The sequence below is a fragment of the Cebidichthys violaceus genome, unplaced genomic scaffold, assembly GCF_023349555.1.
Source record: "Cebidichthys violaceus isolate CVI_PGR_0920_01 unplaced genomic scaffold, fCebVio1.0.p SCAF_15, whole genome shotgun sequence".
Classification (NCBI taxonomy): Eukaryota; Metazoa; Chordata; class Actinopteri; order Perciformes; family Stichaeidae; genus Cebidichthys; species Cebidichthys violaceus.
The window spans coordinates 15411586-15429060 of NW_027176318.1; the positions used below are offsets into that span (position 1 = coordinate 15411586).

The 17475-nt window shown below is 46.3% G+C and overlaps 1 protein-coding gene across 5 annotated transcripts in view; it reads right to left on the reverse strand.

The window, feature by feature from the left end:
• Nucleotides 1-17475, reverse strand: part of LOC137872032 (A-type potassium channel modulatory protein DPP6-like) — a 178075-nt gene that overhangs the window by 81267 nt on the left and 79333 nt on the right. The window contains exon 1 of one of the 5 annotated variants that reach the window (XM_068710231.1): nucleotides 7942-8197. The exons of the other annotated variants lie outside the window; for them this stretch is intronic. Coding sequence (XP_068566332.1) covers nucleotides 7942-7998 — 57 coding nt within the window. The 5' untranslated portion in view covers nucleotides 7999-8197. Of the gene's footprint in view, nucleotides 1-7941; nucleotides 8198-17475 lie in introns of those variants that run through there. 5 annotated transcript variants of the gene reach the window in all.

Genomic DNA, 17475 nt, shown 5'->3' on the forward strand with positions numbered 1-17475 from the left:
GGTACAACACTCACTGTTGTATTTAGATAGCTTTGCAACTCAGGGATAAGTGCAGCTCAGAACAAATGCGTTAAAAAAAAAAAGTCCCTAAAAATAGCCTTTTTAAGGGTGACTCCCTGGGGTACGGTGTGTTTTTTTTGTTCTTCCTCTTCTGTGAAAAGATAGCAAATTACTGAGCGGAAGAGAACCTGTAATTCACTGATATAAGCAGGTAGAGCTTATAATTCAGTGGCAATTGACAGCACCCTGAGGATCACTGGAATGAGATAATAAACCTCCGAGTGCAAACCCAGGGACTGTGCAGGACTTCTAATACGCTCCTTCTAAAAGGGTGAGGGAGGAGGATTCAATCACGCTGTGGAACCGCCACTTACGATCTTCTTAATATCTCTGCCTGTTTGTAATATGCAGATGAATTTTGCAAGGCTGATTACTTAAGTGGGCCATTTTTAATTTTTTTTTTGGTGGAATATTTGTCACCATCAAAAAAAGCAAACCTTATGGATAAGTCTCTAATGTGTCTCAAGCATCAGGTTGAGAATGAAACGATAATGAAAACACTTTTAAAAAGTGAGCGTGGGGCCGACTTTCTGGAGTAATTAGCATCCAGCGTGGCGCCCCAATTCTGCAGAACAATAACCAAATCAAAAGCCCCAATCAAGCCCCCCCCCCCCCCCCCGCTGTGTTCGATGCTCGAAACAAAGTCGGACGCTCATGATGCTGGAGCACTCTGAAATCAGGCCTGCATGTTCTCACATTAGCTGAGCATTTGATTCAATTTCAGTCCGGCGTCAACAAAAAGGGGAAAAAGCGTAAAACAAGATGGTGACAGAATGAATTAATATGACTTTCCCCCCTCACTTGTTTTGTCTGTTTCAATCTGTGTGTGAGTGTGTGTGTGTGTGTGTGTGTGTGTGTGTGTGTTGCCTTCTGCACAAAGCTGCATGCCGAGCCCCGGCATCTCCATAGAAACTAGGCTGCCGTCGGGCGTTTGGAGTGTGCCCAGTAAAATGTCATGATGAAAGTCACTATTTCAGGACATGGGGCACTAAACTCCACTGAGGAGGCATGTAATGGCTGCCAATATTTTCAGTGTGGAAAATCAGCGGGGGGGGGGGGGGGTCGACCAATTCCCTTCCACCCAGACTTATTCCTCTTCATAGCTGGAGGGAGCGGGATGCAGGCAGATACAGGCAGACCAGGACCGAGCTGACCGTCAGACGGATGGCGGCGAGGCGGCCTCCTCGAGTAGAGAGAGGCGGTATTGCAGCGGGCCGCCTGTACTTTCACGCTCCCGTCGACCTTAATGTGGATGAGCCGTCGCATTAAAAGTCCTCCAGTTGGTCAATTTGGAGCGTCGTCAGTATTCCGCGGCGGTGAGAATCATTGCAGCCATAACAATAACACTAAAGGTTCCAGGCGATAAATGTCAGCGGGAACACTGGTTGCAAAGACCGGGCCGGGCTCCTGAAAAGCGAGCTCGTTCCTTTAGGCGGGTGCCAGGCGGAGAAGAAGCCAGATGCCAAGATTTGGACGCAGCCTTTAGCCTCCTGCAGGCTCTATATGTGTCGCCTCATCGAGCTGCTCGCACCACCAAAAGGAAATGGAGAGGAACTTGTTGTCCATTTTTATTTTTAAGGAAAAGACAACACCGCAAAATGAGCATTTTAACAACCTTTACCAGTCGTTAAAGGCACTGTCTGAAACCGGAGCTTGGACAAAGTTAATGACATTCCAAGCTCACCTCAGCTATGTGCATCACTTTGAGCTGTCGCCCACAAACAACCCCGAGCAGCGTGTCCAATGTGGCTGCAGCCCCAGCTTCTCCTAATTCGCATCTGAGCCAATTACCTGCTTATCGTTCGTGACTCGCTCGCTCTTCTGAATGTTTTGTCACCGACGCCGAGGTGGCAGCGGGACCCCGAGGGGGGGGGGGGGGGGCACGACGTGGAACCCGGGCAAACGCTCAACGTTTCAATTAGAGGCTTCGGGCGGAAACACGGCGGCTCCTGATCGCCGTCTCTGGGCTCCTAATTAAAGCGGGTCGACGGAGGCCCGGAAAAAACAACAGCTCGAAAAAAACGGACCGAGGCGAGGCGCCGACAAACACGCGCAAACGAAGACGAGAGACACGGAGACGTATTAACTTACACGCTTGATCCGAGCACGCTTTAGGTGGCGCGTAGACACAGATGCAGGCTGACACTCCCCTGACAGTCTGAAGCATGATTAATCGCAGTTCCTCACTATTTTCGCTCAGTGTACAAAATGTGCTCGCAACCACTGAAGGGGGAGATCCTATAGATAAGCTCCTGTCGCATTCCTTATTTTTTCCCCATTAACTGTATTTTATGAAGCGTTATTATACGTGTATGAAAATAATAAAACACAGTCGGGACAGGTCCTGAATCCTACTGAAGTTTATGTCTCATAAAAAGTCTACATTTATGTATCAAATTATACATATATATGTTCTGAAATTAAGTATTTCCAATGCATTTGGCTTTTGGGATTCTTGGCGACTCATTCACCACCGCTCAGCTTGATGTAGAGGAAGCGGAGCAGAGTTTAACGGGATCTATATGCGTATCCTGTGCCGATTCTCATAGCTGCGGGACACAATTACAATACAACAAAGGAAGACACCTGACTGGAAAAAAATGCTGACCTTTTCCTAAATGAGGCCTTTTTACACACCGTTTGGAAACCCCTCTAGAGGTGTGTTCACTCACACACACACACACACACACACACACCTGATGTCTACACAGACCATTAGCGAGATGGAGTATTCTCATGACATTTAGTTTGACCGTTGCTTCCAAACACTGAATATTTATTGCCGTATTAAAGACCCCCGCCCCCTCTCATGTTATAAGTCATTTCGGCAGAGAACATTTAAATCACGACAACAATCATGATGAATCGCTGTGGTGGCCGCCTGGCAATCTCGCCTCTAATCACCACTTCAGGCCCCTAACATCACGGCTTGATTGTTCATAATCGCCCTCAAGATGAACTATGGCAAAAACATTCAGGGCATTGAGTTCTGCACTAAATCCATCCCCCGTTCCCTCTTATCAGCCAAGGGCACTCTGCAAACAGGAGGAATTGACCCATTATCTATTTGCATTTCCAAAAAAAAAAGTGAATCATCTCGTCACTCTTTGCTTTTCCCAAACCTATTTTCGGCCTCGCTGCTTATCTCTCTCATTAAGAAGCGCTGCGCTGCGATGGCACCACGTGAGCTTAAGTGTACGTGATAATAGCTGCTGACCCGACGCCATGTTTGATTCACCCGAGAGCGCAAGTAAGGAAAGCATCGACAACACGCCCGATAGATGAGGCGTCAGACCAGAACTGTGCATTCCCGAAAGGGAAAGCAACGTTCTAGTACGTCCATCTGAGTAGAAAGCAAAGTAGAACCTGAGAACCACAAATTCAAATGATGCAGAGGAGCTCCAGGGATGAGCTCTATATAACCTCATCCGTATGTAAAGCTGCCTCTTGGGCCTCTAAGTTTCTATTTTTGCACTTAACAGTTTCAAGCATTTCGCTGATGCTCGTGTTTTTCCACGGAGGGAGAAGCTGCTGATTCAGGCTCTACGTAAAGCTCGGTCACAACTCGCAGGGCACGACGACAAACTACTGTTCCTGGTCAGCTAACCAGCTAACAAGCTAACCAGCAAACAAGCTAACCAGCTAACAAGCTAACCAGCTAACAAGCTAACCAGCAGGGAACACCCTCGTGCCAGTCAGTCACTTCATCGCGCATCCATTTACTCCTCCTGGCTATTTCTTCACATGATTGCACATCAGTTGATTCAGTATTCATTGGATGAATTGATGAAGCTCGCTGAGCTAGCTATCTGGTTAGCTGGGTTGCCTTTGGAGGAAGTCAAATAAAAGTGGAAGGTTCAACACAGCTAATAAGCTCCCTGTCCTGGTAGAGCGGTGTGCTTATACGTACAAATTCACTATCAAAGTTGAACAACAGGCCGCTCATCACATTACATGTAAATTGGCTTGTGCGTCGACATCGATGACATTAGACAAGCTGATGAACAGTGGCACCATTGGACCAACACACACAAATGCATAGAAATAAAAGAAGAAGCTTTGAGACGCTGAAACGCCGTCACTGCTGCGTCGCACAGACTGCAGGTAAGTTCATGCAGAACCGCTGAAGCCGCAGCAGGTTCCTCGCGTGATGATCCTCCGTCCTCCCGCCGTGTCTCGCGTGCAAGTCGCTACTTTAATTAAGATCCGCTTCAGCACTTTATCACTTGAGCTCTTCATCAGCAGGCCGGTGAGGCAGCGGTTCTTCCACGGCGAGGTGAGTGAAACCAAACACGGCCGATTAAACGCAAACAGACAAAATGTTCAACTCATCAATTCCACAATATTTAAGCCGTTCACCATCTCAAAAGACGATGTTCCCGTCTGGCTTTTCCCCTCCTGCCGATAATATTACATTCAAGTGAGCATCTTCACATTTGATCAATATTTGACAAGAGTGCAACAAGTACTTACTTAGTAGATTCATGACATTGAGTCTTTAAGTATCTCTGAACAAACTTGAGAATATATATAGCAGATGAACAAATATGCCACTGGGGTTTTAGACCCGTCTCCTCCTCAACTTAGAGCAGCAATGTCTTTTGCAATTCCTTTTGCAACAAAATTATGTTCCTAGATTTAGGCAACAAATCCACTTTGTTAGGTTTAGGATAAGTTCGTTGTTTGTGTTAGAATAAGTTTGTTTTTTAAGTAAAAAGGACGATGATTCTTAAGTAACTGCCGTTAGAAAAGTCCAGATTTTTACGTAACAAACTAAGGTTGAATAAGTCCCTGTGTTTTGATTTATGTCAGATGTGAAATACGGTTTAAATAGTTGGTGTTGGAGCTGAGACCGGTTAGCATATTGTATCACAAATGTGTTGCTAAATAGTGTGATTAGAAAGCAACACAAAGATACAAAGTGAGTAAGACTTCCTACCCATGCTACGGTCTGTCCTGTGATTCACTTCCTGTTTGGCCCTTGGGAGCCCATTCTCTTCAGGAACACCCTCAGGCTGCTCGGCTCAGCTGCTCCTCAAGCTGCTGTCCTGATCTGAGGTTTTGGCTTTGAATCTGCCTCACCGCTCTGCTACTATGAGATGCTACCAAATCAACTTTAACAGGGCAGACCTTGCTTTTCAGCTCGGCTCTCACAGTATCTAAGTCCCCCCCCCACCCCCACCCCCCCCACCCTTTAGCATGCATTACCCGCCAGCGCTTCCCAAGTATCGTAGAAAAAGCTGTAACTGCTTCCCCATTAAATGTGTGGGTGCTGTGATCCGGCTTTAAAGCTCCAACTGACTGTGGGAAGTAACTGAGAAATCTCAACTGGTAAAAAAAGAAAAAAATCCCCCAATTACAATCGCTCACAGCCCACAGAAGTTTACAGAGTTCAGAGCATGCTTTTTACTCACTGCTTTTTGTTTTTGTCCATTTCGAGCACCACAATATAATTTCAGCAAATACTTTGTGCCACATTTACACTTTCCCAATCACAGTCCTCTGTGTTCCAGCATTTTGACCATAAAAAAAAAAAAAAAATGCTACTTTACATTTAATTCGGTCCAAATTGCTTCGCCTCTGACAGTGTGTTGCTCCACCCTTCCCTGACTCGACCTTCCACACCGCGAGTGCCTCCACCCTGTTCGCGGTAATGAGTGCTCCGTGTGCTGTGGCGAGATGATTACCGTAGAGCTGTTGCTATCTCTTGTGGAGCTGCCCTCTATCTCCGTCCTCTGTCCCCGGACCAGCAGACCATCAATCAGGAGGACCACAACAGGACCTCACGTAATCACGGCGGCCTGTGCACGTCCGGGTGTAACGCACGTGCCTTTTCCCTTTGCCTGCATGTATGCATGTCTATGTTGCATTAGCGATGTTACAACCTGATAGGCTTGAAGCAATTTTTCACATTGCTGGAGCTTCACGCCTGAAGAGAATCCCCTGACAGCCCCCATTTGATATTTGCTGGAGTTGCTGCAGCGTCTCTGATCTAAGACAAGTCTCTACGTCCGTCATTTTGGAAAAAAGGATTCGTTCACATGTTTTCTTTTTCAGTCTCGTGCTGACAGTCGATTAACCTATCGAAAACGAATTGTTCATAAATCACAATATGAATCAATTATCAAACAATCTATAATATGTTAAGGTTCAACACTAGTTGGTTGGACAAAACAAGTGCTTTGTTATACACCTCCACCAGTCAATCAAGTTTACGTCCACGTCTGTCCAAAATGTCATCACTTCCTCATTTCATTCGATTAGACATTTGTGCAAAATTGTCACATCAATTTTTGAGGCCAAAAATGTGTTTTGTGATGTCACAGTCACCGTTAAATTCTAATCAGTTCATCCTCCAGTCCGAGCGGACGTTTTGTCAAATTTGAAGAAATTCCTTCAAGGCGGTCCTGAGCTAACGTTTTCTGATGACGACGATGATCTTTGGAGACCAAACAACAGGTCAAATCAGGTACTTATGCTGATGTTTTTGCGTACACAGCCGGTGTACACATTATGCATGGTGGGAGTGGCAGACCTTTGACTGTCTGCAGCTCAATCACAGCAGGCAGAGATTGTCTGCTTAGCAGGATAAAGACGAGTGTCCCCCTCACCTTCGCTGTCATCTTTAGACAGGTGGAGGCTGACGGATGTCATCTAAAGTTAGAGTCTGTGTTGACAGACGAGGAAACTTGACAAAATGAAACCTCATTCTTGCACGTGACAGCCGACTGAATGTGCAACAGCAGGATAACGCTCGCAAAAATCACAGATATAGAGATGACTTTTCAATGTCTCCAACGGTAAAGTGACCAAAAGTAGAGTTGTTTTTGTAGTTTTAAAGCAACTATGACGTTGTATAATATGACATAATAAAAAACAACTGAGCGAAGCATTTTCCTCGCCATGATGCTGTAAAAAGGGGAGTGCTTGGGTATAATACCCTTTTCCAAAATCTGGAAAAGTTAAATTCATATTTTTTCTAGTCCATAAACTTTACAATGCCTATGGGAACCATTTACAAAAAAGATGTCAGCAAATACATTTGCATTATTGTTCAAACTCACTGGCTCCACACTGCAAGATGAGGAGCACCAACCACGACATAAACACAGCACAGTTTGCTGTTTTTTGTTATTTTTTTTTGGGGGGGGGCTCATAAAATATATCGACACGCACAAAATAAAACTCCATGATTTCGGCCGTGAGGTCGTCGGGTGGACGGATGCTCCCTCGTCACTGACGGAGTGATGGAGGTTGCAGAGCCACCCTGCACCACACCGACATGCAACAGTGTTTCCAGCCTTCACCCCGGAGAGACAGCTGAGCTGCTCCGAGGAGGTCACACGGTGTATTAGGCGGACACAACATATGACACGGTGATTCAAATGCGACTTGAACGTGGCCTTTTTTTTTTTTTTAAATACACATAAATACATAACGCACGATCTGATTCAAGTTGGGCTAATTGAGCTGATTTGCGTGCCCTATACCGCAAGGTGAATGGCGCACACGCACACTCGTCGTCTCTCGTGCGTAAAGTCACGGAATAATGATCACAGCATAATAACGATGACGATCACAAGCGAGCACGAGACTGTGAAAAAAAAATTTAAAAAATCCTCCAGTCACGAAGGGACCGACAGCACGGCGCCGGCTATCACTTCCAATTGACTCCGAGTGCAAAACGTGTATAACGAGCGTTCGGTTTACCACACGATTGTTTTCTAGTGCATCGTTACACAAGCGGTCAGAAACGAGCCACCGCAGCGCTGCACGCACATATACTATTCAGAGTTGACCGACCAGCAGCAGGGCGACACGGGTTCACGCTGCTGTTGATGCGCGAGCAGCGAGAGGAGCGCGAGGAGAGCTCGTCGGTACCTGTTCTTGCTGGTGAGCCGTTTTCGACGGTGCGCTGCCTTCCTTCGCCGTGGTCATGATTCCCCTACAGCTGGGAGGAAACTGTTAATTCCCCGGGCAGGAGGAGGTGAACAAAAACAACAACTGCAGACTAACAAACTGCAGATAGAGGAAAACAAGAGAATACACCGGTGCAGCAGAGAACCGGCAGGAAGATGAAGAAGATGACGAAGAAGAGTACGCTATTTAAGGCGCTCACAGGCTGCGTTTGCAGCGGCCGAGGTGTGAAATAACAAGTGGTGGGGAGGATGGAGAAAAGGCAAAAAGATTCTCAGTGGAGGCGAGAGAGAAGAGGAGGAGACACAGAGAGAGAGAGAGAGAGAGAGAGAGAGAGAGAGAGATAAAGGGGGGGGAGAGAGAGAGAGACAGAGAGAGAGAGAGATAAAGGGGGGGAGAGAGAGAGAGACAGAGAGAGAGAGAGAGAGAGACAGAGAGAGAGAAAGAGAGAGAGAGACAGAGAGAGAGAGAAAGAGACAGTGAGACACAGAGAGAGAGACAGAGAGAGAGAGGGAGACAGAGAGAGAGACGCATCTCTTCTTTAAATGCTTGATGCGGGAGCCATTCAATATTCCACAAGCCCACTCACACACACACACACAAGCCATGCATGTGTGAGTGTGTGTGTGTGTGTGTGTGTGTGTGTGTGTGTGTGTGTGTGTGTGTGTGTGTGTGTGTGTTTTGGGGGGGGCGTGTTAGAGTGAGTGGATTATCAATTAACAATGCACATTGAAATGAAATACTGAAACTTTAATGCTAAATTCATGAGTAATATCAGCTCATCAAATATGAATGTGCCACCAGAAGGACATTCTAACACTGTTTCAATCACAGTCTCACATAGTTATGGTTCTCACAGCTTAATCACATTCATTACTAAATAAGAGTCCGTCTCTTTAAATGAGGGCCCTTCATTTGCCAGAGACAAGGTTGTGGTAAACTATGCATTCCTGCAGACTTTTGGATGGATAAATGTATGCGTTATGTAACTTTATCACAGCAATTAGAAACAAAACACGACTGACGCCTTAGTAATGGTCCAGGAACACTTAGTGGCTTGAATGTAACGCGGTGGGATTAAATTGCAATAACACTGAGTCAATAGAATGTTTTGAAACGACACCAGTGGCCGTAAAAAGTCATGAACACGTGGAACTGCTTTTAATAAGGTTCAGATTTGAACTAAATCTTTGAGACTGACACATAATTAGCATATTGAGTTTACTGCAGCAGCGCTGAGTACACTGAATATAGTCTATATTGTGTAGTCCATATTTCACCATAAGAACTAGACGTCTTTCCATCGGCTCGTTCAGTTAATTACATCAACAAAAAGTGTCGTACGATCCCCATCAAGCACCGCGAGCAAATGACTTACTTTGGTTTTCTCCGAGATGTACTTAGTGTTAATTAATACCTTGGTCTCCAGTTTGACTCTTCATATTGCAGGTGTGCGACCCCAACGTGCTGCACTGTTAATTAGAGTGAGGTGGCAGCTCGGTGAAGTCAATTACCCTGGAATCCCAAATGAGCGTCTGCGGTGTCGCTTGATGTGATGGGCGGAGCCTCAAAAGGATCAAATCCAGCTTTGAATTACTGAAGTACAAGTTGTAAATGGGAGCAGCTAGCTAGTTGTTCTACTTGAGAGCTTAAATTGTAGCAACGCCTCTGTTTGCCACATTCGACAAGACCAAGAAAATAAGTGCATGCCAGTAGCTCTGTGGCGCTTTGAGCTACATGCTAAACGCAGCATGCTAACATCCTCACAATGTTCAAAAAGCTGACAGTTAGCAGGTATATTTACCATCGTATTTTAGCATGCTACCATGCTAACATTTGCTAATAGGAACTTAACAACTTTTTTTGGATAAACCCATTCGCTTCATTATTAAAAGTATAGAGCAACGGATCGCACGCAAACCATCTGGATCAAGATGCGTTAAAGCGTAAAATGCGTTAAAAAGCGTCAAAAAGCGTTAAAAAGCGTTAAAATGTGACGAGTAGAAATGACAGGAGGAGACGGGGACCGTACCGCCACCCTTATTGAGGACTAAAGGACGATCCTGCTCATTCTCTTGAGCCAAAGATGTCCCGACCAAATATGGGATAAAAATCAATCCAAAAGTTGTTCGAGACATTTCACTAAAAACACAAAAAAAAATGTCGACCTCATGGTGGCGCCAGAGGAAAAGGTCACAAGGCCCCGTCTTGTGGGAACTAAATGTCCGTGAACACTCTTTGAAGGGGGGTTTGTGTTACGAAGACTACTATTGATCTGCAATGATAAATATCACGGTTCAAGTATGGAACTATTTGTGAATAAATCGGCTTGTCTGCATCTGAAAAAAATCTTTTAAAAATGTTTGTGAAATAAAGCCACCAAACCTTAATGACCGTTGTCATGTTTGACGTGTGAAGAAGAATGACAAGCCCGCCTGCCGTTCACAGCACCATCCACTTGTGGCTCAAAACCGCATTAGCAGCCTTCTCCAGCAGCTCAGCCCGTGTTTACCGTCAAGACCGCTGATGTATGAAAGCGAAACGGACTTCTCAGCAGCCAATCAATCAGCTCCGAACTAACGACGGCCACTCTGGGCCACAGCCCTATTGGTCTGATGACGGATGCTATGTGGTCCGACGGCGGCAGCCGAGAACACAATAACCACCTTATCGTGGCCGTGTCACCAGCCGAGCCTACACACCTCATGTCTGTGATGTTGACAAATGGACAAGAGACGGCAGTGATGGAGGCTCCTGGAGGGGGGGGGGGGGTGCTCTGTTTAAATACACATTCCTGGAAAGTCAGGAATTAACTGACTGACTGTGCCGACCTGCCTGAACAAACACTCGCTCCCGCCTCATCGTCTCAAGTGCTAACGCTAAGCTAGCCGCCGACATAATGGACTTCCTGGAAGCGCTTTTGCTCAATTTAAACTTCAACCTTAATCAACGGCGCATTATTTTGTCACCGATAATAGATCTGTAATTACTTGAAACAGAATCATGGCTACTGGGTGACGATCGCAGATAGCAAATAAATAATTGCTATTGTCAAATCTCCAATTAACCTTGTACGATTTGCGTCTGGCATTTGTATTTAGATTGCGTCGATGCAGCCGAGAGGTGGACTGAGTGACTCAGATACTTAGTTAAAATAGCCTCCATAGGCCGAGAAGACAGAGGAAACGGATAGGAACGGAAACGCCAATGAAGTGGAAGCTCTGAAAAGTGAAATGATACTCCTCTGATCCTCCAAAATTGAAGGGATGAGTTGAAAAGGGAAGTGCTGCTGGTCTGACAGACACTAAATAAATGTTGCACAGATTGAAGTCAATATCTGCTTTCTTCCCTTAATTTGATTTGAGGAGCACAAACCAAAGCAAAGTCGGTTCCAAAGCTTTTAGTTTCCGCAGAGCAAACAGTGGCATCCTCGAGCGCTCAGCGGCTGCACGGCTTTTTAATTGAGATACTTGGAGACCTAAAGCGTCTGAATCCCCGTCAACACCGCTGGGGTCTGAGCGGCATCGCGCACATTACACGAAAATCTGGTGCGTTTCTGGTGAAGCTAGAAATCGCAGCCGGGCGGAGCGTGAACAGCGCAGAGCGTTCTGAGAAAAGGCTTAAAAAGCTCAAATAAGATAACTTCGGCAAATTAAATCTATGAAGTATATTGCGTTGTGTTCGGCGTCTGCACCCACATGCATAAAACACGGTCCCTATTTGGTTTTTTAAGCCGACGCGTGCACACATCCACCTCCATAAAATGTGTCCCAACACGCCCATTTGTGCAGAAAATGGAATATTAAAAAAGAAAAGTATTTTTCCGATTTATAGCCAGCTCCACTCTCCCAGAACGTATTCTGTCATCGCACATGGCCAAAGCCATCCATCAGCGTTGCATTAATGCCTACATCAAACCCGTCCGGTGCAGAGAACAGCCAGGGGAGCAAGTGTAATGGGATGTTGCAAAAACAAAAGTTGTCCAGCGCTGACTCGCTCTAAGGAGGTTTCCATCTCCGTGTGGGCTGCCGTGTAAAAAAAAAATGTTATGCGGGACAAATCTGGTATAGTACATGACGGAGGACGCCTGCTCACCAAATAAGACCTCCATCGCCCCGGAGAGAGAGAGAGAGAGAGAGAGAGAGAGAGAGAGAGAGAGAGAGAGAGAGAGAGAGCGAGAGAGAGAGAGAGTGAGAGCGAGAGTGAGAGAGAGAGCGCGAGAGAGAGAGAGCGAGAGCGAGAGAGCGAGAGCGAGAGCGAGAGAGCGAGAGCGAGAGGGAGAGCGCGAGAGGGAGAGAGAGAGAGAGAGAGAGCGGTCGAGGGTGGATAAGTGATTGCTGTGGCGTTGACACAGAGCAACACCAAAAGGTCTGACATTCACACTCTCACACTCTGCTTCCTAGCAGGCGGCGTGTCGTAGGACCATGTGCCTCAATTTTCTCCCCCCCCACCCCCCACTCCTACTTGTCTGACAGATGATGGCAAGCATCGGGATATTGAAAAAAAAAAAAAAAAAGTAATTACTTTTCCCTCTCTCCTCCTGCTGCCTCTCTCTCTCTCTCCCTGTGAATGCTCCGTGTGAGGTCTTTACATAAATACAGCTTCGGACGCATTGTCCTGACAGAGCATCAGGATGCGGTTCCTCCTCTGTGCCGGATTACGGCACCTTTTTTTTTGTGTTTTTGTGCCAGGTGCGACTCGCCGGCCTTCTCGCCGCTCAGCCGTGAAATGTCAACGAGAGCCGGATTCCACAGCCGTGCCCGATGACGTCCGCGCTGGCGAATGAGTCCCTATTAGAGGTGCTCTCTCTATGCACGGTGGACCGACACTGAATTTACATTTTTCAGACGCGTGTGTGTGTGTGTGTGTGTGTGTGTGTGTGTGTGTGTGTGTGATACTTAGCTTCTGACAAAGTACCGGATGTACGGTGAAAAGCCGGAATCCTGCACACGTCTATACATGCTAATGACATGTTCTCAACAGGTGTCACATGGACATCACCTTGTTGTTGTTGTTTTAATGGGCTCCGTAGTCATGGCAAGAGCTGATGCTTCATGTTGGGGTTCGTTGAGGATGGCTTTGAGTCAGTGTTTTGTTTTTTACATGCTTCAAATAAAATGAGCTGACTGTGAATATCTTTTTGAAATAATCTTCAAGCCTTTTAAGACAAAAAAAAAAAAAAAAATCGCATAAATGGAACAGATAAATGACTTTAGCAAGCAGCACAAATCCAAACCCTCTCCCAAAAAAAAAAAGACATAAAAGCAAAGCAATCAAAAAGAAATCTAACATGCTCTTTGAGAAGACGACAAGTGGCTGATTCAGCAGCCCTTCAAGGACTAACACTTCCTGCTACACCCGGGATAATAGCTCGCCTCCGACCAGCACCTGCTAACACATTTAGGCCTCGGCTAAAAGGCCGGCGTACTGCAACACATTTCAGCACCAGGTAAGAAGGACAGCTCCCCGATACACGGATCCGGGCGCCATCTCAAAAAAAAAAAAAAGCTGAAATAGATTTCAGCACCACTTTAATGGACGGCTCCAACGGTGCATTTTCGGCGCCACATCCTGAACTCCTTTCACCGAGGAGAGGGGGGGGGGGGGGGGGGGGGGCAACGGAGAGAAAAACACCGGCACAATGGGGCTTCTTCCCCCCCCCCTCGTCTGCAGAAGATGGTGAGTGCAGAAGCCTGCAGGAGAACTCCTTCTCCTATGACAGCTGCTAAATATGACACGTCGTCATTCTTTCTTGCGGAGCTGCTTTATATTCTGACAGTTTCACCGACAGGGGAAGTAGTAAAAATATACGTTTTCAAACTGTTCGCTTCTTTATTAGTGCAACTGTAGTTCACATCACAACAGCTTGTGTTGCAGGCGACAAAGCAGATACGGACCACATCAGAGGCAATGTGGCAAACATACAGCAACTGAGTATAATGTTAAGACACAATACAGAATATATGCTACATGCTACACGCTAGGAAGCGTTCAACCTGTTGTAATCTATACTGGTCATCCCGGGTTAACGGGGAAGTTAGAGCCAATAAATGAAGAAGAGACACTACAGGTGACCATAACACTTCCCCAGTTAATACTTACACTAAAGGTAACTATTCTTTTGACCTTGACGTTTTCTAAAATACTAATATGCAAATGGGGCACAATCTTATTTATGTGGATGAATCTCTCAAAGAAGAATCTGAACATTGGATAAAGACAGGTTCAAAAGTCTTCTCTCATTTTGTCGACGCGTGGGAATGTTTGGATATGATGAGCGTAGCGTTGAAACAAAAGTGACGAACACCCAAAGCCCTCATGTCCTGTAGTGTCTAGACTAGAAGGCATTTCATTCAGAGAAACTAATGCATTCATTATTCACTCTTTCATAATAAACACGTTTCATGATTGATCTTAAAGGTCACAAAATGATGACCTGGATCTCTTATGTTCTTCTCATCTTTTTGCCCTTTGAATATTTGGAGCGTTGTACCTCTGTAAAAGTCGAAATAACACCACAACACAGTGATATTTACAGCCAGCCGTCGGTCGCCAGTAAACATTTCCTCACGTTAATGGAGCACAAGTCAAACGGCTGAGCGACGCTCGCATCGCAATCTATTAGTTGTTCAGCGTCTACGATGAAAAACTAAGCGTGGTTTTCGCATTAACGTGATATAATGGGGGTTCAGAGAAAGCATAAACAAAGAGAATAACACACCCTGCCTCCTAATTATTGTGCCGCACGGTCCGGCGTCACGGCAGTGCGCTCCACTAAAGTGTATTCAATAAACAGTAAAGCCACCAAACTGTACGCTTCAGCAGCTTTTGCTTTGAAATGAGAAATAGAACTGTGACTCCGAATGGTGGGAGCGTCTCTGTTATTCCACAGCGGCGGTGAGATAACACCAAAACTGAGTCAGGGGCTCAGTGGTTAGTGACCGATGTGTAACTGTAATCATGCCGCGTCTCATTATGGTCCCGTGTTTGAAAATAGATAAACAAATACAGCAAAAAAACAACCAGGAATCAATAGTTTTTACCACGAGCAGTTGTGTGTATTATCCACAACTGCAGCAGTTGAGCTCAGTCTCCACACCGTGATGAATCACAAGTCGGGGGAACATTTGTCACAGCGGGCCACATGTCCTTTCATCACACCAGGTCCCCCCCCCCCCACCACCACCACCACCACCCCCCCACCAGGTCTCCCGCTCGCCTCCCATTCCTTCAACCTCCACGGTAGTTTCATTCCTCACAGAAAGGCTTTGTTGTGAATTTGTCACTGCCGGAGACTTCCAGGCCGCGTTAAGCCAATGCCCTTGGGTCTCTAATAGGGCCGGCAGTGCGCGGCGGCGCCGAGACAGAAGCGGAGCTCGGAGGGGGTCGCTCTCCGACCCCGGCCAGAAGAAGAAGAAGAAGAATAGACGGTTAGGAGGCAAAGCTTCTGACGGGTAGGACACTGGTGTGAATGCGGAGACTTTACGGACATACGCCACACTGAAGGGATGTTTAGTGTGCGTCGGCACAGTAGAGAGACGAATAAAAAACGGAGACTACAATGGATCTTGAAGATGAGGGGGACTTGGCGATGCCCAGGGAGGGAAACACTGTAATTGGATCTTCTTTTATATATACGCCGGTACCCGTATTCTACTTGACACATCCCTCCGAGAAGCACAACCTACAAAAGCCACCCTCAGCGAGATATACTGCCTGCGCCTTGTTATTCCACTCCAGAATAATACAGCAGAGGCGTCGCAGCATCGGGGGTGGGGGGGTGGGGAGTCGGGATCCAAAAGTAAAGGTGTCACTCGGGTTTCCGTCTGCGTCCCAAAAAAAAGGCAAGAGTCAAAACAGATCGGTGGCTTTACACCGAGAAGTCAATCACTTTGTCTGGAGCTTTGAAGATTGAAGGAATCGGCCTCGATCTCAAGCGGTAATTACAGAAGTAAGAGTGTTCCAGATATGCGGCGTTCACCCGTGGAGCATTCCTTCGTACGAACGCGAGGTGAGGATGATTTGAAATATTAAAAGGCGAGATTGCAAGCGAGGGGGGGAGGGGGGGAATACTTCCTCGAAGCAGGCAATAAAATAACTCATTAAAACTTCTCGTCTCCAAAGACAGAAGATAAGCAACTGGGTGAGGAGGGCGGATTCTGACAAAGACAAACCAAACAACCTCGACGGCACTGATTCCTTATCCAAAATCACTGCTTTTCATCGAGCTTCTTCTGGTTCAATGTCAAAGATCCCCCCCCCCCCCCCCCCCCCTGCATATCAGCAATGACGTGGATTTCAATAACAAGGCTTTCTTTTCTGGATGGGGGTTGAAGAAGTGCATCTATGGATTAATTCTCAAAATGTCTGTACTGTAAATGTTGAGCACTGAGAGCTGAAGAGCCCGCTAACACATTGACCCTGAGCTGAATACCAACGCACACACTTACTGAAACACAATGTCGGGTTCAGTCAGGAAACGCAGATGAATACAGATCGTGACGGCTTTACATTCAGAGTCCATTTGAAATGTTTAAATAGGAGGTCTGTGTGCTTCTGGAGATCTGGAAAAATTCAAAACTTAATCCATATGGGGAATGTGTTGTACGTGCGACATGCTGCTTCTGAAGGTCTTTTTAAACTCAGAGCACAAAATGGGACTTTCAGAACTGTGGCTGTGTGGTTAAATGAGAGTTACATAAATTGCTATCACCTTGCCTCCCGAGCATCAGATACTCAACCCTCACCCTTAAAATGTACCAAGACGTTTAAAGCGCTTCTGTAAAAGTTATTTGCTATACAAACGACATGTTGCCGAAAAACAATCAGAGCAGTTTACGTGATGATTGCATGTCTGGAACAGCTCCCGTTGTTCCCGTGGAAGTAGCTTTTCCCTTCTGAACAACAAGGAGTGAAAGCTCCGTATTATATATCATCTGTATTATTTACTTTTTAAAGACATGTTCGAGCGTAAACAATGAAGTCCTCACACACGTTTAGCTGCTGCTACTGCCTGCTGGATGAGATCAGTGTGAAGTCCCGATTGCTCCTCTGATCATTAATTGCTGTACAGTTGCCCGAAATAATTGAACACAACGAGCTGCTTTGTGTTGCAGCAAGAGAGAACACAGGGGAGGAGGTAGAGGAGAGAGCAACTCTGACTGCCAGGAGCCAGTTACTCTCTCTCTCTCTCTCTCTCTCTCTCTCTCTCTCTCTCTCTCTCTCTCTCTCATTGCCTGAGGTGGACGACTTGACCTTCCACCGTTCCCCCGGTCAGGGACACAAGCTGCTGAAGGATTTCCGATTGGCCGGGGCAAAAAAAAACAAAAAAAAAAAACCCGCCTAACTAATTTACTTGAAACGGATTCGTGAGCAAATGCACTCTGCGACAAATATCAAGCCTGGCAGGAAGGGCTCTGCAGAGCGAAGGGTGAGTCGGTTAAGGACGAGAACAAAGTGTGACATCGGGAGGCAGGAGAACAAATGAAGGAGCGACAG